A 27,836-nucleotide genomic window follows, 5' to 3' on the forward strand; every position below is an offset into this window, starting at 1 on the left:
TATTAATTTCAACTATTTCACTTCTTAAAAGAAAAAAAATCTTGTTTGCAGAAACTTCTATCTATTTCAGAACATGTGCCTCTCCCTGAGGACAAAAAGTGCTTATCTCCTCAGGATTGAATTTCTTACAAAAGTGTTTTTAGTTTCAAAACAGATGAATACCAAACTCTTGAATGCATCTTGAATACCAAAAAACTAGTCACACCTGTCAATTAAAGAGAATAACATAAAAATCTTGCCTACCTTTCCCATAAACAACAGTTTTGATTAAAAAAATAGTATAATCTAGAATATAATACCCATTGAACACTGTATTTATTACATATTATCAGAAGGAACATATTTAAAATCTCAAGCACTTTGTTTTTAATTACAGTGAAATCACCTTAAATACTTCTGCTGTACCCTTTATCTTAATGATCATCAAGTATGCCATTATCATTTGGGGATACATAAGATACCAAAGTCAACAACAGCTCTTATTTAATAATTAATGGTCAGACTCTTTTATGGGGCGGGAGAAAACAGGGTTACATTACACCATTATGTTTACATAATGTTTACTTAGGAATGCAAAATCCAATCCTACTATGGTAACCCAGATTGTTGTACTGATCAATCTTCCAAATGACACCAGCTCTAAAAATACTGTAAAATGATCAATATCTGGCAAGGGTAAAGTGAAGACCAGACACTTACTTCTGCAGGTGTTCCAGCTCTGTGGGCAGGTCACAACCTATATAAACTCTGTTCATTAAACTGTATTCTAACAGTGCACAAAAACAGGGATCCTACAAGAGAAAATTAATATATTACTGTAATCATGGTGCTCTGTGAAGTGAATTTTCAAACAAATTAACATGGTACATTAATATAAGAGATTTAATAGGACCTCTTCCAGAAACAGAGCTCTACAAATGGTCCAAGTATGGTGCAACATGTGAGGAAGGTACCTATAGCTGCTCTCAATTACATACCCGCTAGGTGTGGGGGAACTAAATTTTCATTCAGACCATTTCTGGAACACTGTTTTCCTTGTTCGTGAAGTCAGACATAAAACGAGATATTAAGACAAGCTGAACTTATTCCTGTGGAAGGACCATGCATGAGTCCAAAAGGAGTCCTCCTCCTTGGCATTTGTTGCATTAATTGGAACAATCACTTCTGCCACCCTCCACTTAAAGTCATACAACTACATTTTGTGAAGAACCTAACTGTGTGAGCTTATTCAGAACATGCTTACTGGACTTGCATGCTGCTGGAGAACTTGAGAGGAGGCCAGAGCCCCCATGCTGGGGACAAAAAGGATCGAGGAGTCTGTATGCACAGAGCATGATTTCCCTTGTGCTTGGAAATCTACTGTGTGTGTGCCTGAATTGGCTGTTTGTACGGAACACACGGAGATCAGATATTCCCAAATGCAGACTGAGGACAATGTACAAGTTCCTAACATGTTCTGATGCTTCCTCACATCAGATTAACCACAAAATCATTCAATTGCTGTGGCAAATAACATATGCAATTCAAAGATATAAACCCAAAACTTACTTTCACAAGAATGTGAGGATTTCCCACGACAATCAGCAAAGCCTTTGCTCGAGTAATTGCTACATTAAATCTCTTTGGGTTACAGAGAAAGCCCAAAGAGTGTTTTTCATCATCAATTACCACTTTCTGAGATCGCACCTAAAATTAATTAAGGATAGTTTTAGAAATAAAATGCCAAGAACAAAACATACCACAGTATAACTTTAACATAGAATTTCCTTACTGCAAAAATCCACTCAGCTGAATGACAATTCACAATGTGTCTTTCAATATGCCTCCTTCAGTGTGCTTTCTCTTAGCATAGGAAAAACAGCCAAAGCAAGTAGTGTGCTAAAACTATGACTCATTATTTTTTTACCCATATTTTATCCATACTTGAACCTATCTTTGAAAAAAGAAAGTTTTCATTACCTAAATAATGAGTTCTTATAAATAAGAGTGTAGTACATACAAGGAACTACTTTAAGGGAGATCTAATAGTGGATTGAAAAGCTATGGTATGATGTGGAGCAGTAAAAGTAAGCACAGTACCACTGCCCTCAGAAAAAAAAAAAAAAGTGAGAAAATCCTGGCCTCTTCCTCCAAGCTGCAAATGTGAAGTACTACTATCAAAATTTAAAGAGAAAGCAACAGATTTTTAATAATCCATATTTTAAAGAGAAGAGTAACTCTACAAGCATGCACTTAATAAGCTCTGCTTTCAAATACTGTGACAGACTGACAAAAATATAGCTTCTAAATTTTTTAAAGGCCTATATGAAAAATGAAACACAGAGAATTAGACACATAAAAATTCTCAATAGCACCACAGTAAATTTACGCACTGTTGATAAGATGATAACCATGTACTCCTGCCCTTGAAACTCTTCTACTGTGCCAACCTTTATGTCTTCCAAATCAATACTTCTGAGAAGAAATCTAATTTTTTCCACCTATCAAGAGGAAAAAAAAAGGTGGTTGAGAGAATTTGGTGTTACATTTGAGAGTGGACTGCTTTAAAACCAAAACCATACCACATATACCAAGCTTAGTAATCATTCACTAATAAGATTTTCAAATAGAAGAGTAACTTTTCCTACAAGAAAATATCACAGTTAATACACAACTTAGGTAAAGGAGTACTCTCTACCATAAACTGAACAGAAGGCGAGAGATTTTTAGTAGTCCAGATTTTAAAGATAACTCAGATCCTTAAACCTTTTTTTTCCAATGAGCATCATATACAAACCACGCATACGACAGATCCAAGGACAAGCAGCTTCCATCAGCCCTTGAAGAAGAAGACTATGAAGATTCCACCTTTGTTTGCCAGGTGCATCATGCAAAATGAAAGGTAGAAGTGAGGTATGATCTTAAGTACCCACCAAAAGAGAAAGAGAACAAGGAGTCTCAGCTACTGGGATCCTGGTACATATGGGATTACTGTACTGCCATCTGCTAAAAGTTGTTCAGAGATTATAACTGGAGTGCTCCAAAAGATTTAAGAAGAAATCCTGCCTGACTAAGCTGAAGATTACAGTCAAAGACTTCTTTCTAATCAGTGTTCCTGCAATACAAAGTGACTTTTTTAATGTGGACATTACTATCATATGCCTTGTATTATAGGCAGATGAAGGACAAAATCACATTAACTCATATGACATCATTGTTTATGGAGTGTAAGAAATTCAGTCACATCAACAGTATGAATACTTATGGTATTTGAAAAAACAAATAACTGTAAACACAGGTAGGTGCCTGCACCTGACCAGCTGGATCAATAAAAGCAAAGCTTTAATTTGCAAGTGAGATTTCTTCACAAGGGCTTGGTCTTTTTCATACACCGCAGTGTTTTCCCCAAGCCACATGTGCAAGGTTATGAATACTGAGATGTGAAAACCAAGAAGAATTATGTGCACCGGCCAAAATCTCCCCTGGAAGTGAAAGGGAATTAAGTTTATTTTTAAAATGAAAGTAAACATCACATACTTAACACACCTGGATATAAATACATTTAAAAATAAAAAACAGCATTTGAAGTTCATGCTTAACATTCTCTAGAGGTTTAAATAACATTACAAACTTCAAGTCTGACTATAGGACAGCTAAGAAGTCACAGTAATTGTTTCCTCTATTCTCAAGACCACAACAAGGTGTCATGCCATTTACTTCATAATAATTCCCTTTTGATCCAGTCTTCAGTGCAGAGAGTGACAGAAGCAGACTGCTGTTCCAGCTGTTGGATAATGAACTCTTAACTTGCACTCATTACTTCCAACAACTGAAAAATCTGCTTTTGTTTCCAAATTGGTCTCCTTAATTGGTAGATTTTTAAAACTGAAAAACCAGTAGAATGCCATTATTGCTGTCATTATTTTAGATTTCAATGGCAGTATTGCAATGATTGATAATACATTGTGTATCAGGATACATCTCGGTGGAATTTTAAGATATGCCCCCCCTGCTTTAACAAACACAGCCACCATATAAATATATGAGATGAAATACAGCAACTTTGAGGCTCTGAAGACATCAGACCTGTTAAACATGATACCTGTTTGCGGTACGGTGCAATCACTCCAATATCTGTCACTGGGACTGCAGAGTATTCGCTTCGAGCCAGCTGGCAACAGTACATCATTACTTGAACTGCCTCAGCTGGATTAAACCATGAAGGACTGCGACCTTCACGTGCTTCACTGCCCTGTATTGGGGGAAAGAAAATGAGATGATGGAGATCACGTGCAGAAATTACTATGTACTTATTAACACATTATTCTTATACCTCCTGAATGCAAAAAAAGGGCTGGAATATTATATATAATTTCTCTTCCTCTCTATACACCTTTTCTAGAGAACAAGTATCACCTCACATTTTATATCTATTTTTTATACACTTATAAATATAAGTGATATAACAAAAGTATTTTAAGTATGCAACAAAGGAGTTATATCTCAACTCATAATAACATGTTAATAAGCTGCCATCTTGCTTTTTTCAAGGTGGAAGAGTTCCAAACCAAGCCTCTCCAAGCAGCAGATATTACCACTTCTTACTAACTTCTTGGAAGATTAAAGAATTTTTTTTTCCCCAAGGTACTACTTTTTCCCCTGCCAAGTTAAGCTCTAATGATCCTTTAGTTTTAGAGGCTTGTATCCATCTGAGTGTAGGAAACTCTCATCAAAAGCAATCTAGAGCAGCTGATAGTAACTCCAGTCTGGTCATCTGCTATGAATTTAAACTTCCATGAAATTGTCTCGACAATGCACTTCAAGAGGCAGCTGTTCAAGTTCCTAGCAAATAGGTGACTTAAGTATTTGTTTTTAAAACCAGATGGTCAGGAAGTCGCATTACCTGTGACAGGCATATTAAGCTTTTTTCATATCCTTTCTAGAATTTATTCTAAAAAAATCAGCAAGCTGCTAGCAAGCCTATACATTTAGTTCACTGTATGAACATTTTACATACCCTTATTCCATGAAAAATTAATGGAAATCCCTTCCTGGGCAATTTCTCCCAATTCAAGAAAGAAGTGACTACTGAGGTATCTGCACAAACTTCTAGCTCCTTATGATAAAACAATTTAGATGGCAAGGCAAGCAACGCAGAATGAGACCTGTAGTTCTTTGTGAGTTTAGTGATCTGGAAAGACAAAATCCAAAATCTGTAGCTGAAACAGGTAATTATTCATCAGACTTCTCAGAACACAGCTACTACCTTACCATCCACTAGTGTTTAGCATTTCTAAGGCTGCCAAAGAAGTGTATTCAAGGCCAAAACAGCAGTTGTGGTCTTCTGTAAGTAAGAAGTACACCAAAGCAGTTTTTTGAATGACCATCTTCCCTTCCAAAGGGGAGACAAAGAGTATTGAATGTATATGATAGACAAATGGGTCATTCTCCAGTTTCTTGAAACATTTGATGTATAGACACTCTCCTTTTTATAAGAGTCAGATTATTTCCATGGAATTTCAATGGATTCAATGTCTTTTTTTGAAAAAGTCTTGACAGGCAAACAGGGAGCATCAGAACAGCTGACAGAAGCTGACCTTAAAACATCTAAAAGGTATTTGTCTTTAAATGAAAGAATAATCATAAAGAAGCATTCCAGAAAGTAATAACCAGCTCAAAAAACCCCAGTCCTGTAAAAGGGATAACACAGGATATTCCAGTCAAAACCTATCCTTAAAGCCCTCCCATTTCCTGATCTCTCACTGTGCCAATTCTCCTCAAGCACTGTATAAGGAACACAACAACCAGAGTTTGCACTAACAGCTTTTAGGAGGAATTGTGACAGGTTTTTCAGCAGGCTGAACCTGACCTAAAGCCTACATCCAAACACCCTCACTTTCACCCTTAAATCTGCCATCAGATTTCCTCCCTTCTCTACTTCCATGGTCATTTAGTCATCTTTTGCTCTCAGTTTAGTCCTTTGAAGTATGTTACCATGAGAATAGGAAGGCATCTTAGGAAGCTTAACATCAGCCCTACGTTTGGGATTCAGACAGTAATTAAAGCAGCTCAACCATCTGTACTTGTTTAAATATATGCTACCTCTGCCACTTAACATAGATTTTAGGTACTTGCCCATAGAGAAATCTGGGGAAGCTATCCTTCAAAGGAAGACACAATACTAAATAAGAACAATTTCTCTTCTTCCCTTTGTGAAACATGGTGTTTGCAAAATTCATCTTCAAAGAAGAGACTGTGTTTGTCTTTTTATGTTAAAAGCAGAAATTGTACTTTTTCATCTGTGGAAAATGAAGTTATGGTAAACCTGGACTATGAATGTGAAAGAGAATTTTAAGCTATTATTTACAACTGTGCTTTGTGCACCATATTTGACTTATGATACTTAAGAATAGAGGATCCCTTCAAAGAAAAGTTTTACCATGCTGGAAGACTCAGCATCTTTACTATTCAGACTACATATGCAAACTAATCAAGCTTTTCTAGAGAATTCATGCTCAAACTAGACTTATCATTAAGCATCAGGGAGCAAAATGGTGGTAAGAAACCACCAGTTCTCCTTTTTTGATTGAGCTGAAAAAAGTTGATGGAAGGCTGAACTCACCAACAAAGGATTGTATGCTCCACAGGCACCAAAAGCATCCTCATCTCTCAGATACAGCTCTCTTGATGACAGTCTTTCTAGCAAGGACATACTTAATCCAAAAGACTGTGCAAGTTTAGATTTTATTACTGGCCCTAACTGCTTCGGATCTCCAACAAGAATTATCTGTATATGAAATTTAAAAACATCCATTTTAGATCAAAACAATTGTTACTGAAACTTTATTTTATAATGGCATACATGTTTCTGAATTCAAAGATCAATTCATATCAAGTATTCTGCTTTCCTTCAAACATTTGTTTGCAAAGGACAAAAGTATGTTGTCTTAAACAGAACACATCTTTTATTTTGATAGCTTCCACATAGAACCAGTCCTCCCAACACAGACTTGTTCCAGACGTAAAGAAACTTGTTTAAGTGTTGAGAATTGATATTATGCATGAATAATCTCTATTAAAAAACTCATTACCAGAAAATGGCTGCTTGCACTCTACATAATCCACAAAATATGAAAATAATAAACAAACTTTTTCCCTTTCAGTAAATGATGTTAAGAGAATTACCTGTCCATCAGCTTCTGAAATCAATCCAATAGGAATGAGACTCTCTGGTTCACTTGCTTGACCTGCCTCATCCAGAATCACGTGAGTGAAATGTCCAAGCCTATAATTAAGTAACATTAACCTGAAACAGGGCTGTTTTCAGATTAGTTCATTCTGCCACCCTGTGGTTGACCTCAGCAATTGTGTTAACATACTTGTCAAGTGTGCCAGGCAACCCCAAAGACACAGAGCAAAGAAGGAAATGCAGAAAAAACAATCCCCTAACTTTGATTTTTCATCTTTGATTTCACTTACTTACTCTGATATACACAACCTTTAACTGAAGTATTGTACCAACGTTAAGATAGTTAGAAAAGCTTCCCTTATTCTCAGTTTCCTTAAGATATTGAATTAAAACAATGAACTTGGTACAGCAAAGACAATCCCCAAGCTTTGTTTCTGCCAAAAAACTTGAGATAGTAAGGCTTTAGACTGTCCTTTTCTGAAATTAAAATCCAAGTCAGAGACAACCTTGGGTAAAAGAATTTGATATGACAGTTGTTTACAGTTATTAAAGGTGACTTGATAAAAACCAAATACATTGTAATTTTTAGTGTGGCAATCATTTTGAGCCAAAGTGATTGTCAAGAGCAATGTAATTCCCACAGGGGGCAGAGGAGACATTATTGTTTCAAATATCTTAAACATTTCTAAAGATAATTTTTAAATTTACCATGAGGAAAGTTTCTGCTTAAACATTACTAAAACCAAGTACTTTGCTTTCTTACACAATACAGGTTCATGCAATAAACTATTAAAACAGCCCAAGTCACAGGTCAGACAGTCTGTAAAAGCTCTGGGGTTTGTGTCATTCAGCCACCTCAGTGATACTGCTATCCATGGTACTTTACCGTGTATCTGTTTGATAAAACAATCCTGCACTGCTGCATGTTGTAATTACAATCCTGGACCACAATGCCTTCTGAATATCATCACCATCTTTGCAGTAAGGTTTCACCATGTCATCAATTTGCTGCATGAAAAAAAGTAAAAAAACTTGTAAAAAAAATAAAAAGATAAAACAACTTGCCAGCCTAAAACAGAAATTTTAAATTTGAATAGAAAAGCTCTCTAAAAACTGTTTTAAAAGCTGAGCAAAACACATAGACTAACACCCATTTATACAGCAAAATGAGTGAATTAATTTTCCTAAGAAAATAGTACATATGCAGGACATCTGTGCTTTACTGTACGGATCAAAATGGAACATTTGGCTATTTTATGTACTCATCTATATATACACACATATGTATATACATACAAATGTATATATCTACATATACACATTTACAAGTAAATACATATACATATGTATAAATATATACGTATATATATGAAATGAACCCACAAGGTGTGTGTCCTGCATAAAAATGACAATCCTACTTGCTTACTTTCTGTGCAAGCAGTCTTAACCTGGACTGATAACAAAAAAAAAAAACCTAAATTCCCACCAATACCTATTTGCTGTTTATAGTTATGCACAGCAAGAAAAAGGTGAAGATCTTATGCTAATACAATCAAATTAAGGATTATGATCAACTTTCCAGTTAACCTTCTGGAAAAGCTGAGGCAATGTAATACTTTGGATGCTAAGCAAACCTAAGCAGCCTCATAGCCACTGAGAGTTAAAATACTAAATCAGTATTTTAAGGTAAAAATATTAAAATGGAAACCTTAAGTGGTAGGTATTTACCTCTGTTGACCTGAAGGCAGCATTAACTCGAACCATAGTTCCTGGTTTTAAGAGATTGCTTTGATGCAGCCGCAAGCAAATCAGATCTGTTGCAGCGTTTGATGGTGCACATACCAAAATCCGACTGTCTGGCAGAGTAAAGTGTATCTACATTAAAGAAGACAGACATTAAAAAAAAAAAAAGGTTATTTAAGAAGCAGCAATAGTGCAAACATTCCCATTTTATTTCACTGAATACAGAACCAGAAAAGTTCTGCACATGTGTGATTTTCATTCATTCTTTTGCAGTTCAGTAATGCTCCTGCCAGCAGTCATGTCTAAGTAGTCTCAAACTGAGTGTACCCATAACAGAACTAATTAATGATTATCACATTAATGTATACTGTGCTTCATGAATACATTATGCACTACTAGAATCACAAGGTAGACACTGTTCACTGAAGTTTTAAAGACAAAAAGGCTTGAAAATAAGCCATTAAGAATTCTGTTAAATCCATATGAAGATGGATTTTCCTCCTTTTATGGAGCTGTAGAAAATTATTTTAAAAGAGTATTTTGAAAACGCCTTTGGAAAAAAATATGCTAGCACTTACAGAAATACTATAAATGTTCCAACATTGAAAAGACCAGAGATGACTGATTTGTTATTTACTACTACCTGTAAAATAGCTTCAATTACTGTTACTGTTTTTCCAGTTCCTGGTGGTCCAAAGAGAAGATAAGGTGTTGGGCGACATTCACCACTCAGTATCCTTTTCACTGCCAGTTTCTGTTGCACATTCAGCACAGGATTAAAAAATTCACCATCTCTCTGTTTAAGTGCCACAGTTTCACCAGCTATAATAGAGACAAGCATATCTCAGAACCTCACATATATTTTTAATGTATGTAGATTAAAGCAATTCTAATTCACAATATACTTCTGCACATTTTTTGTTTTCCTTTTGTGGTAACAACCAATGAATTTCTCTAAAATTCCATTTTCATTGAATACCAAGTAGAAAATAAGCCATTCATATTTCTAAAGTGTACTGGCTCTTTACTGAAAAGCAGAAAAGAACCCTCATTACATAACCAATAGAAACTCTATTCAGTAATTTTAGAATCAAGTTCACTTTCTTGTCCTAGAACAGCAAAACTTGAGAAACTTCCAGTAACTGGCACTTTGGGAATGGTACCAGTACTACATATCAGCCCTCTGCTACAACTGCTGGAATTTTTTTTCTTAATCCTGTCTGAATTAGTTTAGCTTTAAGCTTTCCACAGTAGAATCTTATTAACCTTTGGACAGAAGCGCATTCTAGGTAATTTCTCAGAAATTTTTAAACGTACTTTTGATAAAAAATGACATGATCACTCTCCTCTCAGGCATTTCACTACAATGATATTTAAAACTTTCCAAAAAAAAGCATAGGAATAATCTGGGATACTTGAAAAAGTTTTAGCATCTTTAGCAAAGCTTTCCCAAAGATGAGAAACAGCATCCCAATAACAAATTGAAAACTCTGAATATGATCAAAAAGTCATGAGTAAATGACTGGGAAATAACTATTTATTTATTACAAAATATATCATCAGATGCATGCTCCCCCTTCCCCCAAAGTAAAGTGTTCAAAGCCAGCCTGGATGAACTCTGGGCAACCCAGTCTAGTGGAAGGTGTTCTTGGACGTGGTAGCGAGGTTGGAACCAGATGATCTTTAAGGTCCTTTCCAACCCAAATCATTCTAGACTCTGCGAATTAGAGATGTTTAAGTCATGCACCAAAAGCCTCCATAGAAACTTCCTGCTAGTATTTCTAGAATTTGTCTTTAAAGGCAGAGCCTGATTTACTGATGTGATACTTATTATTTAAGCACAGAAAATATACCAAGTTGGCATTTTTGCAGAGTTACTCTCATCACCTCTGTTATGTTCACCTCCCTTGATGTCATACCTTTTGTCTGTTTGTTCTGCTTTTTTTTGACCTGCAAAAAGAAAGTGAAGATAAATGCGTTCATAACCTTAAGAAGACAGGCAACTATCTTCCCTGATACTTTTGAAGTTGCTAAGCTTTAGTTTTTTTCCCATTAAATAGAATACCTACCATTAAGACAGAAAGGTAAGAGTAGTAGGAGAAGGTGCCAGGAATTTCCATGTTAAGTTTAAGATTTCTAATACTTTGGCTCTGTTAACATTAGACATTTATTTCACAAATGCTCTGCAGGCTCAGATGAGGATTCTGAAGCCATGATTACATAACTTGTTTGCTTCCACAAAAGCAGTCAAATTCCAGACCACTTTGAAAGATACATGCATCTTCCTTGGTGGACATGTCCCTTTAGATGGCAGCACAGGAGAAAACTGCTTGTAGGGAATGTGGTGTTGGCAAGGTTCTGGACATCATCTTAAAAATACTGATTCCAAACCAGATTGATTGATTACTTCTTCTTGTAAAGCACAAACTCCAGGTGAAATAATTAGGGAATTAGGAAAAAATCTTGAGAGTAAAGGTGGTGAAGTACAGGTTATGCAGACACTGTGAAAATTCTAGACAAAAAAAAAAAAAAAAGAAATGCTGCCACATGCCCCAAGCTGACTTGATTTAGTGCTGGTGACAGTCTTGCTTCAAAAAGGAAAGAGAATTAGGCAGCCTCCAAAAGTCCTTTCTACATTTCATTAATATATTATAAGTGGCAGTTAAGCCTGGGTAAATCTACTCAGAAAAGGATGATTATCTTCTATTACAAAATTATTTCCTGCCACATTGACTGGACTTACATATCTGCTCAACAGTAGCTATGAAAACTAGTCTAAGGCAAATCTGACAATTTCCACCACAATCACACACTTTTTTAATATGCACTTTCCTTTTTGTAAGCTTTATAGTATCAGCTGTCATAAAATCTCCCATCTCCAGGCAGCAAACAAAAACTTCTGTCATTAGAATGCAGCAGAATATACAACTTTGATTCTTTGATACTCCATTATGCAATTCCCTTCCAGCAATAGCTGTACAGTAAGTATCTGGTACCCATCTGAATGAATGACCATTTTAAGGAACATTTACAGAATAGTTACCTTACTTTCCTGCTGTGAAGGTTGTTTAAGGCCATCATCAACAGCACAATACTCTGTAGTATTCTGGGTCTTGATAGCTTGTGGTGATTGTAACACAAGCCTTTCTGGAAATAACACTAAATTAAGCAGAGAAAGAGAAAGTAGAGAAATTTCAAACAAACACTTTGCATGTTTCACTGATTAATTTTACTGTTGATACATCAGCTTAGTCTGAGCTGCCAAAATTGGTTTATCAGAACTAAGGTGGTAATATGTGAGGTTCACATGCATTGTTCAACTCAATCACGGAACAGGAAATCAGCGTTTTTTAATAAATTCTGAGGCAACACAAAGCATGGCCATTTCACTGTCTATTATCATAGCAGTATGCATGATTCCTACATTTCTTGTTGGCTCTAACAGTTCACAAAGTTTGCCTCATATTCTCCTGCCTGTGAAGGCCGACAGATGAAATCATTTTGACAAAAACTTCTATACATTCAGTATTGTTTTTTCTTCTTAAAAACCAAACCAAAAAGCCCCTAAGGCATCGAAAACTCCTGTAAGAACAGATTACAATGCATTCTTCCCAGTAGGCCCTGATGTGCAAGCAATAAAACCCACAAGACTCTGCACAAAGAAACTCCTCTAGACAGCTTAATACCAAATGAAACGTACCTTTTTCACCCAGGTACACAGCTTGCTGAATGGCCAACTGGCATCGCCTGCTAGGAATACTGGAACCAGAATACAGATTTGTAATTAAAGTAAAAGCTTACATTTCCATATACTGTGAGAGCACACTCCTATGAGTTACCTGGTACTTTTACTGTGCATAAAAAAAGTTTTATATAAAAATGTCTATTAAAAAAAAAAAGGAATCTACTGAGAAATATGCTGCAGAAGTATAAACAGCTTAGCTATGAATAATATTGACACACATAGTCTCTAGCTTTTCAGTGATACAAAGATGATCTGGTGTTCAACACTTTCAAGGAACTTCTTTGCGGGGCTGAATTTACAGAGAAGATTATGTAACTCTAAACAGGTAACAACATCCCATGAACAAAACAAAAGTATAAAAGAATGGGAGATTATCACTACCAGCTACTTTTACTTCCTGCATAGTCTTGCAGCCATATTAGTACATTAAAAAAAAACAAAACAAAACCACTGAAAAACCTAAGAAAAACACCCCCAAACACCCCACCTCATTCCTCCCCATTTTTCTGTCTGGCATTGGTGTGGCTATCTAGAAATAATTAAGATAACAACTCTTTGGACACTGGTACAATTACAGTCTTTTAACCATGAATATGGTGGCAAAGGTGTGTTCAGGGAAAGAAAAAAGAAAAAATTGGCAAGATCTTAATTATGTCTTTCTGTGTCCACCAAAATAAACGGGTGATGGTCATATTTTAAAAGTCATTCTACTAGACGAATCATTAAACACAGCTTTCTGGAAGCTTATAAAAACACCTGCAATGAACAAATTCCACATCCATGGGCTCCAAGTTGTAAGTACGTTCAAAGTCAGCATTAACCTTAAGAGTAACATCTTCCTCACATATCTGTTACAAAAATAAAAAAAGTCAGGATACTGATGAAGATTTAGTACTTTAAACATAAATAAACATCTCTGAAAGCACTTAACCCCCCACCAACTCTGAAATGTAAATCTAGATTTACCTTCTAACAACATATTACATATCTAAATTATGTTAAAAGTGCTTTCAGAGCAGGCAAAGATTATAATCTCAGAAGAATAGGGAAGCTAGAGTTGTCAAAAATAGATTAAAAATACAAAATCACCATTCAAAATATACATAAAATAAACCTATCTTCTCAGAAGTCAGGTTAAAATAGTCTGTAACTGCAGGAATTGCAAGCTTTCCTTATAAAACCTGTGTACCACAGTATTTTCAAGAGGAGAAACACTTTGCTTACCTCAGCGACATAGGCTATGTACTCTATTATATGATCTGAGTAGACCTGACTTTTCAGTATCACCTTATCACCTAATTGAAAACAAAGTTAAAAGGCAAAATATTGTTACAAGGAATAGTAACATTTTCACTGCAGCATGTAATTGCTCCTTCCCTTCTGCATGTTTAAAATAGGAATTTGGAAGAGCCTAACTTCAGCAAAGTTGCTGTATACACCAGTACTGTTTTGAAATGCCATATGTAGTTGTATATTATAAAAGGCATCTAGTATTGATGCCATCAGACAACACCTCTTGAAAACACTATCTTATATATTATATTACTTGAAATTCTGAATTTAATTTTAGCTGCTTTCCCAGTCTTTTTGCTACACTTATTGCTTTTTAAGCTATTACTACATCACACAGTTTATTTTTGCTGAAAGCCCCACTGATTATTGTAAAAGAAAAATCCTAAAGTACTGAAACATCTGTAAGAACAGACACATGCAATGCTGCTTCAGATAGCAGCCACTAGAACACTGAGACACTAACATAGTGTCCTTGAGTCCCCTCTCCCTAGTCCCCGGTCAAGTAGCCTAAATGAATAAATTTGTGCTCAAATATCTGAAAGACTTCCTTAAACAAGTGAATAAACAATATAGTTTGCATTGTGAAAACACAGATCAACATGCCATTTGACTTTATCTCACGTTTATTTCTACCTGGAATCAGGCGAGGTCTGCCCTCTTCTACTCCTGGCACTTCCAGCACTAACAAGTTCCCATTCCTTTTTAAAGTAACCCCAGTCATGTAGTAATCTTTTAAATCCATTTCTGCTTTGATCTCTTCAAGCCATAAAAGAGTAGAAAAGTTTGCTTTATAATTATGTAGATTAAGACGCTGAAAAAAAACCCAGTATACATTATTGTTGTACACTAAGATACAGAACCCACTATTGCTAACATTAAACAAAACACTTCTTGAGACAGACTGCACAGCAACTGGATTGCCAAATAAGATACTTAAATACATGCATCCATACACTAGATAATATTTTAAACCTGCTTAATAGCCAAAATGAGATTAGTTTAGTCCTTGAGCTCAAATACAATAGCCCCTCAGCTAAAGAGTTAACTAAGTCTCTCCCTACTACAGCAGCAGTTTCACCATCTGAATTCAGGGGCAGTCTACAGACTGAGTTCTGTGCTCAGTTTATGCCCAGAAAGCAAAATTCTAAATAGATGGACAGAGACAGCTGAAAAGTGAGTCATGTCAGTCTCGGCCCTGGCTGATGATCATGCGACTTACGCCGAGCTGAAAGAACCTGAATTTTCTCCCTCAGAGCTTAACGACTCTTACTGCAGAGGTATTCTCCAACAGCACCAACTTCTATCTAAGGTTAGGGTGTGGTTAAAAAAAGTAACCATTAATGGCAGGCCTTCAGTGTAAAATTATTATAAACACTACAGAGCTTTATCTACCTTTTTAAGAGAGGATAGCTAACCTACTAACTTAATGTGTGATCCCAAGCTTAATGTGAGGTGTTTAGTCAGCAGACAATATAGCCTCTTACATTTTAAAAAAGTGTCAGCTCCAGTTTATAAGTACTTAAAATTTACAAAAACAAGTGAGTTGCAGCCATATTCTACCAGAAATGAGAGCAAAGTTTTGGAGAAGGAATCATTGTAGTATTCTTCTTAAGACTTTATAGCTTTTTGGGGGGTGTTTTATATGTATTCTGAAACTGCAATACTTGTGGGAAGAATTTGAACAAGATTTAGTGAATTACATCTGAAGATGTTTACAAAAACAATTTTTAACAATCAGAAAAGAATCCTCTGTTATTGCAGTAATTTAAGAGATTGTGATTTTCTATGAAATAACAACTTTCCTGACATCTCAAAAAACCCCTTCCAGTGATGCCTAAAAAGTGAGAATACAGAGAAATCTTTGTTTAGCTTCTGTGATGTCCACCCCCAATATACTTCAAGTCCCTTTTCAGATTTTCCCATTTATGCCTTTATGGTTTTGTAAGCTTGGATTCTGTAACATACTGAAACCCATGGAAGTTATGGGATCCAAACTGAAGTTTAAGTCTAACTGACAAGTGTTATGTCATCTTCTCTTACACTAAGGACTATACATTCTTCCTAAGTTAAAGGCGCTTGAACAAAAACACTGTATCAAAAAATATTTTTATGTAAAACCTACACTTACATACCTCTGCTAGGAGGGGCTGAAAGGTCAGTACGTCTAATTGCTGTTCCACACATTTTCTTAACTCATCTGGTATGGTAAAATGTGGGAGGAAGTTTGAACACCACCTTCTCTTATTTCTAAAATGAAAACGTACAACATAACACTTAGCTTGCTTAAGTAATGTACGTAAAAAACAGCTGGTTAACATGCCACATCATCGTGACTATAAACCTAAAACACATACACACGCACAACAGACTAATGACTCCTTCAAAGGGACAACTGAGAAGTTTGTTATACTGGGAAGAAAGGTAAGAGATCTTATGAAGATGCTCCTTGACACTGTAGGGAAAAAAATGCATGTGGCCAAAGCTCAATTGAAGGTGAAGCTGTCCAGTACTGTGGGGGAAAACAAAAATGTTTTAAAAATATGCCAATAGCAAAAAAGGACTATTGGCCCATTACAGGATGAGGATGGTCACCTCACACACAGGGACACAGACAAGGCAGAGATGTTTAATGCTTTCTTTGTCTCTGTCCTCAACATCAATGAGGGGCTAAGGGAGTGCCACTGCCCTTAGCTGGAGAGTCATGACTGAGAACAATAAACACCAAGTTGAACCTGAACTTCTGCAGGATTTGCTGCTCCTGCTGGATTGCTATTAGTCTATGGGACCTGATGGTAGACATCTGAATACTCAAAGACCTGGTTGGGCACAAAGGGTTACAGTGAAGGGGGTGACATCTGACTGGTGACCTGTCCCTAGTGGGGTTTCACAGGGCTCCATCTTAGGGCTAGTTTTCTTCAACATCCTCTCAGATGACTTGGAAGCTGCATTTGAAGGTATACTAAGTCTGCCAGTGATACTAAATAGGGAGGAGCTGAGGACTCCCTCAGATGCAGAGCAATGCCAAAGAGAGACCTACACCAATAAGAAAGATGGACAACCTTGTTTTGAATGAAAGATGGGAGACATTAGTCAGATGCAGACATTAAAGTTGTGTAAAGAATTAAGAAGCTTATTTTCTCAGAAAACTATTCTCAGTTTCCCATTTTTTCCCACAATAACACATTTGTTACTAAGTAGATAACTAAAGAAACAGTGTTTTATCTTATTACCATACTACACATTAGAGATTCTGTTTAAAAAACCTACAAAGAAATCAAGCAGTTAATTACTAAAACAACCTCTCCTATCAGAAATGTCCACAACCATCTTGTTTACAACATATACGAGCATATGTAAAAACATGTAGAGATTCTCCCAGTTTCACACTTTCTTTCTCAGCATTACAGATCAGATATAACAATACCAAACAGAGCAGTCTTAGGTAAGTATTATTTTATGCTCGAAGTGACAGTACCTTTTTTGTTTAGGGGCAGCCACTGTTGTCTTCCTTAGCTGAGAATCTGGAATATTTTTAGGCTTTTCTGGAGAATAAGGTTGTACAGGTGCTATAAGTAATTCTTCTTCATTTGTTACAGTAGCTTCAATATAGCGCCCAACAGTAAAATCCGAAAAGCCAAGCAACAGGAGCTCTTTACTGTGTCCATGAATCCTTCAAGTAAACAGAAGTTATCTTCTTAAAACCAACATGGTCACACCTCATTTTCCCCAGCCATGAGAACTGTAATTCTCATTACAGTTACATATGAGAATTGCTAATTTAGGGTAATTCCTCAACGCTCCCCACCTCAATTATTTGGGAAACCTTCAATCCAGATATCCCAAATAATTAAAAAAAACCCACCCAACCCACTCAACCAAAAAATGCCAACTCAAAATCCCAGCAAAAATCTCAAGCTCACAATTTCACCAAAATCTTGGGTAAAATGCAAAATCCCTCCACTCAACGTACTAGGGCATAGAATTAATACTTCTGTTACAAGGAACATCTTGGAATTACTGCTACTGCAAAACAAGAGCCAAACAGGTCCAACAGAGGAACCTGAAGCAAATCCCTTCACTGTCTGCAGTAACTGCTCTGCAGCACCTTGTGAAAGGCTACTCAGAACTGAACCTTAACTGTAAACACATGAATGGAGAAAGTAGGAAAAATCCTCTAATTCTGGAAAACATACTTTATAAGTGCAAGTGTTCCTTGGGCAGTGACACAGGGGAAAAAAACAGGAGGTTTGTTCAGATTGGTTTCTATGAAACTTAAGCACTGCTACAGTGCAATTCCCTAACTACATGGTACAATACCGCTACCAAGTGCCGGAAACAAATGCATCCCAGAAGAATTCCAGCTTACCTTCTCTTTGGCAGGAAAACCACTCTTGCCAACTAAGACTATCTGCTCAGGTTAAAACTATATCCTGTTTTTTTCTGATATAAAAAGTCAAAACAGACACCAAACTGTCGAAATTTATGGTCTACATTTGCAGTCTCTATGGCCTCTTAAGTGGCCAGCAAACCCTCATTAACTTCATGCTGCAGCCTCCCATGAAGCTTTGTGTGGCTTATTCTGTATTCTTAGAAGACTCTAAGACTTTGTGTCTTTTATGGATTTACAGCGAAATATAAATCATTCTTTCTACATGTGTATCTCCATGAAGGCAAGCCATGCCTGCAGCTCTATCTTCCAAACTAGAGCGAAATCATCCTCCTAAGAAATTTTTTACCCCTTACTTCACTATTTAAAATGAGAAGTAGTGTGAATATTATTGCAGCATTACTTCAGTGAATGAAAACTTGTTTTCCCCTGTCCAACTATCCCTTTACCATCCTAGGAATCAATGGCTGTGGAACACAAAGTCTGTACAGCTACGGCTGGAAGCAAGTGAAAGTTACACAAATGTAATACTCCTACTTGAATGCAGGAGCTCCCACAAAGCCACTTTCCATTCTTAACTAAATGAAGAAAGTATTTTGCATAGCAAAAAAAAAAAACCAACCCTGAAAAACAAAAAATATTCAGCTATTTTTTGTTTTTCAGGGGTTTTCTAAGATTTGCAAACCACTTCCTCTGTGAATTACACCTTCAGTGAAGAAAGCTTTTTCTTTTCTATTTCAGCATACATAACTTGAATTTCCCATCACAGAACAAGAAAACTTCAGATCAGGGCATGTAGCAATACAAGATACTAAAGACTAGAAGAAACGCATCAGACATAACAGAGGAAATTTGCATTAGCTCTAGTGCTCATGGAGCAATGGATTTACTACTAAGAATATATCCATCTGCAGGCATTATCTTCACCTCACTGTGGCATTTTAGAGATGTAACCTACTCCCACTCATATTTTTTCATTAGCTGCTACAATTTTATTTCAATAAAAATTCAGAATCAAGCAGTGAAATGGTAACTACTTTCAAAGTCACAGATTTCCAGATGATTTGCTAATATGTATTGGCTTACTTTACACTACACCATGTTTTGACTGTGGTAGAGTTAATTTTCTTCATAGTAGCTAGTATGGGGCTCTGGTTTGGATCTGTGCTGGAAAGTGTTGATAGCATAGGAATGTTTCTACAGTGTTGAAAAAGGCTTGCACAGAGTCAAGGCCTTTTCCCCTTCTCATATTGTCCCACCAGTGAGGAGTCCAGGGGTGCACAAGGAGTTGGAAGGGGACACACACAGGAGAAGGCAGGACAGCTGACACCAACTGCTCCAAGGGATATTCCACATAATAGGGCATCATGCTCAGTACATAAAGCTGCGGGAAGGAAGAAGGGAGGACATTCTGAGTGACAGCATTTGTCTTCCCAAGTCACCATCATGTGTGAGGGAGCCCTGCTGTGCTGGGGATGGCTGAACACCTGTCTGCCCATGGGAAGTGAATGTATTCCTTGTTTTACTTTGCTTCTGATAGTGGCTTTTGCTTTACCTTTTCAATTCTCTTCATATCAACCTATGAGTTTTCTCACTTCTACTCGTCCCATCGTCCCCACCGTCCCACTGGAAGGAGTGAGTGAGTGGCTGAATGGGGATCAGCTGCCAGCTGGGGTTAAAGCACAACATGCCAAGAAGAGAACTGTGCTCAGAAACAGAACTGTTAAGTCTATTTTCATTACTTCTTGGCTTTGTGTTGGTTAAAAATAATGGAAAGAAATACTTACACAGCTGTGCATATAATCACTATGGATATTTTTTCACCTGGTGGTATCACAATTTCTGGAGTAATATTGCTGTGCTTAATTGGTTGCTCCACTTGGTTTTTTTGCTCACTTTCTCCATTTTGCATATTTTCATCTTTCACCAAGGAATTGTTTTCCTTTATCCTTGATAAATTTGTATCTTGAAAATTAATTCCTTCTGTAGTAAATGTATAAGAATAAACTTTGTTATCAAAATTTCTATTGCTAACATAGGCAAATCTTCTCAAACAAACCTATTGGTCTCCTGAGGAGCTAACATTCAGCACTCAAACACTCATCTCACTGTACCTGGAATAACTCCATTCCTCATAATGGATGTATGGTTCAATGACTCACATGTTGTTCCTTCACTGTTGTTAAATGAATTAATTGCAGCTTTTGAGAGGTTTTCTTGATTTATTGGAAAAGATGGACTGTTCTCACAGTTTTGAGGAATCTCAACACTGAATTGCTTGTCTTTCACCCATCCAGCTAATCTGCAGCTGATTAAGGACTGTGGTACGCTCCCTTTATTCCTAGAAGTAGTTATGTGATTAGTTACATAACTAAGTGCAGGGTGAATGCTCTTGAGAAGTTTATTTCTACCTGAAGTCAAATACAATTGTCTGCAGCAGGTTAGTTCCCCTTATTTCATAATTGCTGTCAGAAAGAAATTGCACTGCTGCTTCTAACTAATGAGAACAAGAACTTCTGCTTTATGTTAATATTTCTAGGTTGCATCAACTACCATATAAAGCATATACAAATACCATATATAATATAAACAATGGGAACTTAAAGTTCATCATTGGGTAACCAACTTTTAGGAAAGAACACAGAATAACAAAGAATGGATATGCAGGTTTGTCTTCATTTAAGCCTTGATGCCCAGATGTGAAAAAAAACCCCACACACAAACAACCCCAACCAACCAACCCCCAAAAAAGCCCCACCACCAAAACAAAACCCTCCTAAGGATACACTGACATAGTTCTTCAGCATCCAAGTTCACAAAAAAGAAAAAAAAAAACCAAAACAGAAAAAAAAATCTGCTCTGCTTTTAATACACAAATATGCAACAGTCCTCTTGTTCTAAGATTTTGAAGATGGCAGAGTATCTGCAGCTTAAGTTAAACACACAAGTAAAAGCTTTTGCTTCAATCCTTGTTCTAGGAAAGACTGTTCTAGGATTGAAAAGAGATACAGAACTGGAGAGTCTCAAAACACTGTCTGCAAAATAAATGCTCAATATCAAAAAGCTTATCTTACAGACATTAAATTCAGTGTGAATTTAATTCCATAGTATCTGGAGGTTACTTAAATATCACAAACCACAAGGCTCAACTAGAAGAGACTTCTGAATGTAAAACAGGTTAAGAGATAGAGTGATAGAAATAAAGAAATCTTCAAACAATCAGAAAGGCTTACTCTATCCAGACCATCATTCTTTTAGATTCCCCCTGCTTCAGAGTTCCAAAGTCAGTCATTCTTGATACTTTCAACTCTCCTTTGTCTCTCATTATGTCTTCATAAGGTTCATCCACATTACCTTCATTAGAGTCAGATGGTCTGCAAAAATAATTTTAAGTAGCAGTTTTTAAACACTAATAGCCTCAGGAAATATCTTTGACTCAGCACAAGTTTAAGAAACTATACCAAGGCACAGTCACAATATTTAGAAACAAGAAGGTGAGATAGTTCATTTTTTTCTCAGCCATTTATACTTCCAAGAAAATTAGATTAACTAATTTAAGCAGCAACAAGTCTTTTGTCAGCAGCACAATAAACCAGCATAAAACTTTGGATGCAAGACTAAAATGATTGGAGGAGTTAACAAATCCCTGCTAAAGAACTAAATCAAATGGTGAGTGAAGTCATTTCATTTTCATGGCTCTCTTTGGGAGCTGAACAAACACACAACAAAGAGCAGCTCCTTAGCATAAGTCATGATTAGCACTGCAGCTAAGATATAAAATGACTAGACTGGAAGTGTTTCACCCTAGGTACTTGTGTCTTCTGCTTATGTTCCTAATCAGCAAACTGAGGACAAAACTAAGAAACAGCTGAAAACCAAAAATTACCCTTGAAAACTTTTATTAAAGGCATATGAAACCAGGGATGTGCTCTTTCCTGTCTAAAACACTGAGCACAGGTCTAAACTCCTGTCTTTTACCTGTAAAACAAATTTTCACATAGTTCCTATTCTGTAATTAAGAAACTATTAATTTAGATAAAGTGGCATGGAAATAATTTAGAAATATTTTAATAATCTCACTAGTATGTATACACCCTCATTAATCCTGAGTTATCTGACATACTGAAGCAGAAAATGAGTGCAGCTGCTTTTCATTAGCTGTATCAATTTACTAGCCAAGCCCACTAGATGTCTCCCACTGCAGCCTAAGCTGCAGTTTTTGATATGGTAGATGTACACTAAACCTGAGAAATCAACCCTAAGGTCTACTTTTGTAATTTGGCCTCTGTAATAATTTTCTATATAAAATCCATCATTAAAAATAGGTGTAACTGAGAAAAACAAATTGTGAACAATTTGTACTGTTTTGCAAAATTATGTAAACACTTCAAGTTTCATTTAGGTGCAACTTATTATATCTGTTATCTCTAGAGAAAACAAAACAGCTTATATCATTCTTTGTAGATCCTTTGAAGACATATATATGGCCATATGGCCTTGGCTAAATTCCCAAGAGATCTCCCAAAGATGATGTCTGAAAGACATCAGAATGTCTTTTTGCTCTGCCCTTGGACTTTCCAATTGACAATTTCTTTTTGGCCTGCAGAGTTAGACTACGTAATCCTGCCAAGACCTCAGCATGTGAAGTGATTTTACAGTTAAAATATCTATTTATTCAGGTGGTAATGGTGTGTTTCATAGTACAGACACTTAAACTCCAAAGTCAAATTCCAGATCTTTGCTGAGGTCTGCTATTGACTAGTTACCCATTTTACTTTTGTGTAGTTGATTATTTCCCTAAGTTTTGCTTCTTCTCCATAATGAAGATCATCCACTTTTTTCAACCTCTTCTGCAGTGTATCCAGATCCTCCTCATGCCACATTTAACATCTAAAGTCCCTGCAGAACCTCTCAGATCAATACTTGCAGGCTGAATGAATCTATTATTAAGACCATGAAACTTTTCCTTTTAGGACAGATATCTGAACAATCACTGTAACTTAAGACAAATAGATTAAAGAAATATGTATTTTATAAGAATTTTGCAGTGACTTGTTTTCAAACAGTGAAGTCCCTACTAGAGGAGCACAATGAACTTGGCATTTTACTAACATGTATGCAAAACTCCTTCCCTGCCTAGCAATATCCCTGAGAGCAGCTGCTACTAGTTTTCCTTCTCTAGTAGCACTCATGTTCCTGCCTTCTGGAAGGAGAAAAAAAACCAAACAAGGGCCAAATCATATCATGCTCTGATTTTTCCAATGGTCTATTATGCCTTCTAGTCAACTAGGGAAATATTCACAGTATTTCTTGCTTGACAGATGCAATAAAATGTCAGCTGCATAACTACACCAGGTCTCTAACTGCTATAAAGAGAACAAAGTAATGTTACCCATCCTGGCTGACTGGCACCAAGCAGAGAGCTCTCCAAATGTAACAGGACTGACTGCTCTCCACCACAATTGTGTTCACTAGATCATGTCTACGAGGTAGGTAGCCATCAGGAAGTCTCAGTGAATCCAAAGTGAAAAATATACTGTCATCTATTGTCCCAGTTCTTCCACAGATGCTGGAAATGCGAACCTGTAATAGTTTGTATTCACTGTTACTTGATACTATCTTTTTAAACTAACAGACATACTATTTTTCACCTGAAGCAGCCCTTCTAGCATTAACAAAAATGCTTTCTGAAATTTCACTTATTCATAGGAGATAAACACAGAGCCCTAACCCAGAACCACTGTGCCTGTTTTCAGATTTAGAAGAGTAAAGAAACACAAGTACTTCACAGAAGCATTAAGTTCCACTGTAGTGCATACTACAACATGACACTTAACCATGATACCTTTCTTGTGACATGTCAACTTAACTAATTTACACTTCCATACTAGCAGTAATGAGACAAAATTTTTTCGTATGCTTGATGTGCAAATATTCAATATATAGAGTTAAGACAAAGACAATAAACCATAAACATAGCATAGCATATGCATTACTAGAGCAAACAAATGTTTTCATTAAAATAAAAAGAAGGCACTCTGGTTGTTTTTAAGCTGAAACACTTGAATAAATTAAACTTAATAAATTCCCAATCATGACACATCCTCATTATAACTAATAGCAAGAATTCAAACCAGCAATTCATAATAGATAAGTTAGTTACACTTTCTGATCAATGAAGGTTATGTATGCATTTTCAAAATTATTATTTTTTACAAAATTATTTTACACACATGCTCTAAATGGATGAATTAATACATTTTATCTTTTAATTAAAGATGTGTTATAGAAGATCTACCAATATTTGTAACCGAAACCAATTTGAAACCCCACTTCACCCAGGATTCCTATTGCCAAAAACAACGTGCAGAACATTTACCTTGTTTACTTGTTTATACCTCAAAGGCCTTACAGCAACTGCTTCAGTCTTCCATGTTGTCGAGTTAATATAGTATTTTGCTTGCACCCAGTCACCTTCACAAGGTTTGAAATCTATACAAAACAGAACATTTCTCTAGGTTAATTACTATTGATACCATTTACATTACTCCCCTACAGAATTAGTGTAAGTTAAATAAAAGCCAGAACAATGCATTATTCGGATCCACTGAGGCCGAAGTTTATTTGCTGTCCTTTGCTTTGCAGGTTATGGCAAACTACATAGGAGATGCTAGTTGAAAAATACACCTGCTAACATGTAACTTCTGCTTAAATGCAGGCTGTGCTCAGTGAGAATGAACAGGCAGCTTTCTCAATCCATGTCTGGCTGTTTCACTATGTTTCATTGCATATTCCATTAGAATTTATTTGGGATGACAACTGCAAGTTTGTCAGAAGATATTTCTATTTTATACACAAAATTATTAAGAAAGAGGAAACAAGAAGTCCCTACACACCTTCCCAGACATCTTGCATGGCAAAGTATGTATTCTGATTAATATAGCCACCATCCACAGAGAGAGAGGTAATATTGCCAATTAATGTTTTCTTATTTAGTTCAGAGGCATCACAAGTGGGACTGGACTCTTCTTGGGTATTCTGGATGGTGTCTACCTATTAATACAAAAATAACCCAAACATTTAAACAGTTGACACTTAGAATGAAATACATATTCCTACAATAAATACACAAAATTTCAATTGCTTATGGAGACAAACCTTCTTTTAAGACTATTACTTACTATAGCTGTTACTTTTTGGACACAAAAAGAGTAAGTAATAAACAGTAACTTCTCTTTTAAAGAGAAACTTTAAAACTTCTCTTTTAAAGAGTGATGTATGCTGCAGTGCTGACAACTGCTATAATTACATGCTGATTTTTCAAAACTTTCTCATACCTCCCTTGCTCTAGGTCTACTTAAGATTTTTCAATTGACAGGAACACCATATCCAGCAATCTGTCTGTACAAAACTGGAAGTAGAAAATGACTATTTCAGAAAGCAAAAAATATGTTTTCAAGATGGTATTTATAAACACTACATGTATTTATATACAGACTAACACTGTCACTTTTTAGTAATTTGATTAAGAAAACCCCTAGAGCAGCTTCTAAAAGACTCTTCATATCACCACCTCAGATATAAGTTTACTGGAGCCTGATCCAATCTGAAGCATACTATCATACTAAATTTTATATGATTTATATTGTTGAACATAATGGTTACCATTTGCAATAGCAAGATCTCCATTTTTGTAATTGTCAATAACATTGAGTTACCAATTTATACAACAAGAAGTTTTAAAATTTCTGTTCTTATTCACAAGAACATAAATTACTCCTGTGCAAAAAGAGCAAACTTTGCGCAAGATCAAACTGCTTTGATCTTCTTATCCATTCGTATAACAATAACATCAAATTGACTGAAACTCAGAAAAGTTATACAGATCTGGAGAAGCTATGACTAAATTTCTGATGCAATAATCTCAACTATTAGCTTCTTATTCACTACATCTACACCTGTATTAAACATAATTTGAAAGGCAATGGAATGAAACAATAAAATTACCCCCAAACTCCAGCTTATCCCCTCTAGGTGAACAGCTTGCAATTTCTCCTATTTTGTAGAATTTGTGAGGCTAAAACTACAGTAACTTCCAAAACAAAGCCTCAAGGTACTTATGGAGAAAGTGAGACTACTAGTTATCTTCACCTCTTACCCTGACAGCCTTCAGGCCACCTGATGTTTTATCCTCTTCCACAGTGGCAATAACTTCTTGTCCAACAGCCAGCAACATGTTTTTTGTAACAACATCCTTTGTGAAGACTATCGTGTCATCTATCATCCCATAATCATGGCAAAGTCTTGTCACTACTCCTTGTACCCTTTTCAGTGGTTTTTCATCTGCATCAAAAGGAAAAGTGTTGACATAAACCCAAATCACTTGTTTATAGAGCTATGCAAAAAGGGACATCCGTTCTATCAAAAGGCCAAATGGAAATAGCAACAGTTGCCAACTAATAATTTTCACAATTAAGTCTTGAATCTTACCTCAATTTATGGTTTCAAACAATTAAGAAAGCTAGTTAAATACAAACATTTTAAAACCAACACACTTTAAGCTCCTTATAAAAAAATAAATTAATAGAATATCTTGCACTGAAAGAGACCCATAGGGATCACATGGGTCTAACTCTCTGCTCCTCAGAGGACTACCTAAAACTAAACAATATGACTCAGCACATCATCCAGATGCCCCTGGAACTCTGACAGACTTGGTGCCTTCCCTGGGAAGCCTGTTCCAGTGACTAGCACCCTCCCAGCGAGGAGTCTTTTCCCACTGTCCAATTTGAAACTTCCCCTGATAAAGCTTCCTTCCATGTCCTTGTGCCCTGTCACTGGTACTCCGAGAGGAGACCAGCACCCCTCCCGAAGGTGTGGGCTGCGATGAGGTCACACCTCAGCTTTCTTTCCTCCAAGCTGAACAAGCCGAGGGACCTCAGCTGCTCCTCCTCAGTCACACCCCCGAGACCTTTCACCGTCTTGCCCAGCCTCCACTACACTCACTGTAATGGTTTGATGTAGGTCTTGTATTGAGGCATCTGAAAGTGCACACAGGATAGCGAGGCTGTCCCAGTGCAGGACAATCCCCCCCTCCAGCCACCCACCAAGGATGCAGTGTCTGATGCACCCCAGCAGGACATGACCGGCCCTCATGGCTGCCAGGGCACTGCTCCTACTCCTTACTCCATATTCTCAGCAGCAATAGTAACCTGTCCTGCCCAGGAAAAGGCTAAAAAAGCACTTCCGGGAAAACTGCACATGCTCTGGAGTCAAAATAATGCCCTATCATCTCAATCTCCTCCTTACATCCTTTCCTAAGGAAACAGGGCTGCACTCAGCTCCAGGCACGTGGGGGACGAGCAAGCCTCACGGTTCAGAAACTGCACCACAAACCCACAACAGGCCGGAAATTCCTACCAAAGGTCGCCCATCTCTCATCTTCACCATCTGCGCGTCTCCAGAAGTAGGAGACCGCCTTAGAAAGGAGAGAGAGCATC

General features: G+C 36.7%; 1 protein-coding gene across 1 annotated transcript; it reads right to left on the bottom strand.

The window, feature by feature from the left end:
- Positions 1–27,835, bottom strand: MOV10L1 (Mov10 like RNA helicase 1). The gene is made up of 27 exons (XM_066550229.1): positions 27,757–27,835; positions 26,495–26,679; positions 25,233–25,389; positions 24,716–24,828; positions 23,729–23,919; positions 21,570–21,710; positions 20,451–20,677; positions 20,124–20,319; positions 17,425–17,619; positions 16,082–16,196; positions 14,583–14,760; positions 13,881–13,951; positions 13,413–13,504; positions 12,612–12,670; positions 11,955–12,070; positions 10,831–10,861; positions 9,555–9,733; positions 8,897–9,043; positions 8,055–8,176; positions 7,165–7,264; positions 6,602–6,766; positions 4,997–5,170; positions 4,082–4,231; positions 2,373–2,480; positions 1,549–1,686; positions 700–791; positions 1–205 (listed from the first exon to the last, which is right to left on the bottom strand). Exons 1-27 carry the CDS (start codon positions 27,833–27,835, stop codon positions 196–198), a joined length of 3,531 nt encoding a protein of 1,176 aa, XP_066406326.1. The 3' UTR covers positions 1–195.
- Position 27,836: the final 1 nt, after the last annotated feature.

The sequence above is a fragment of the Molothrus aeneus genome, chromosome 5 (genome assembly GCF_037042795.1).
Source record: "Molothrus aeneus isolate 106 chromosome 5, BPBGC_Maene_1.0, whole genome shotgun sequence".
Taxonomy (NCBI): Eukaryota; Metazoa; Chordata; class Aves; order Passeriformes; family Icteridae; genus Molothrus; species Molothrus aeneus.

Coding starts and splice junctions, on each gene's coding strand:
- MOV10L1 (XM_066550229.1), bottom strand. CDS start 27,835: ATGCTCTCTCTCCTTTCTAAGGCGGTCTCCTACTTCTGGAGACGCGCA. Junction 14,761..16,081: donor TTCAGCCCCTCCTAGCAGAG/GTATGTAAGTGT, acceptor GTTTTTTTTCAG/CGTCTTAATCTACATAATTA. Junction 9,734..10,830: donor GCAGAACAAACAGACAAAAG/GTATGACATCAA, acceptor TCTCTATTATAG/CTGGTGAAACTGTGGCACTT.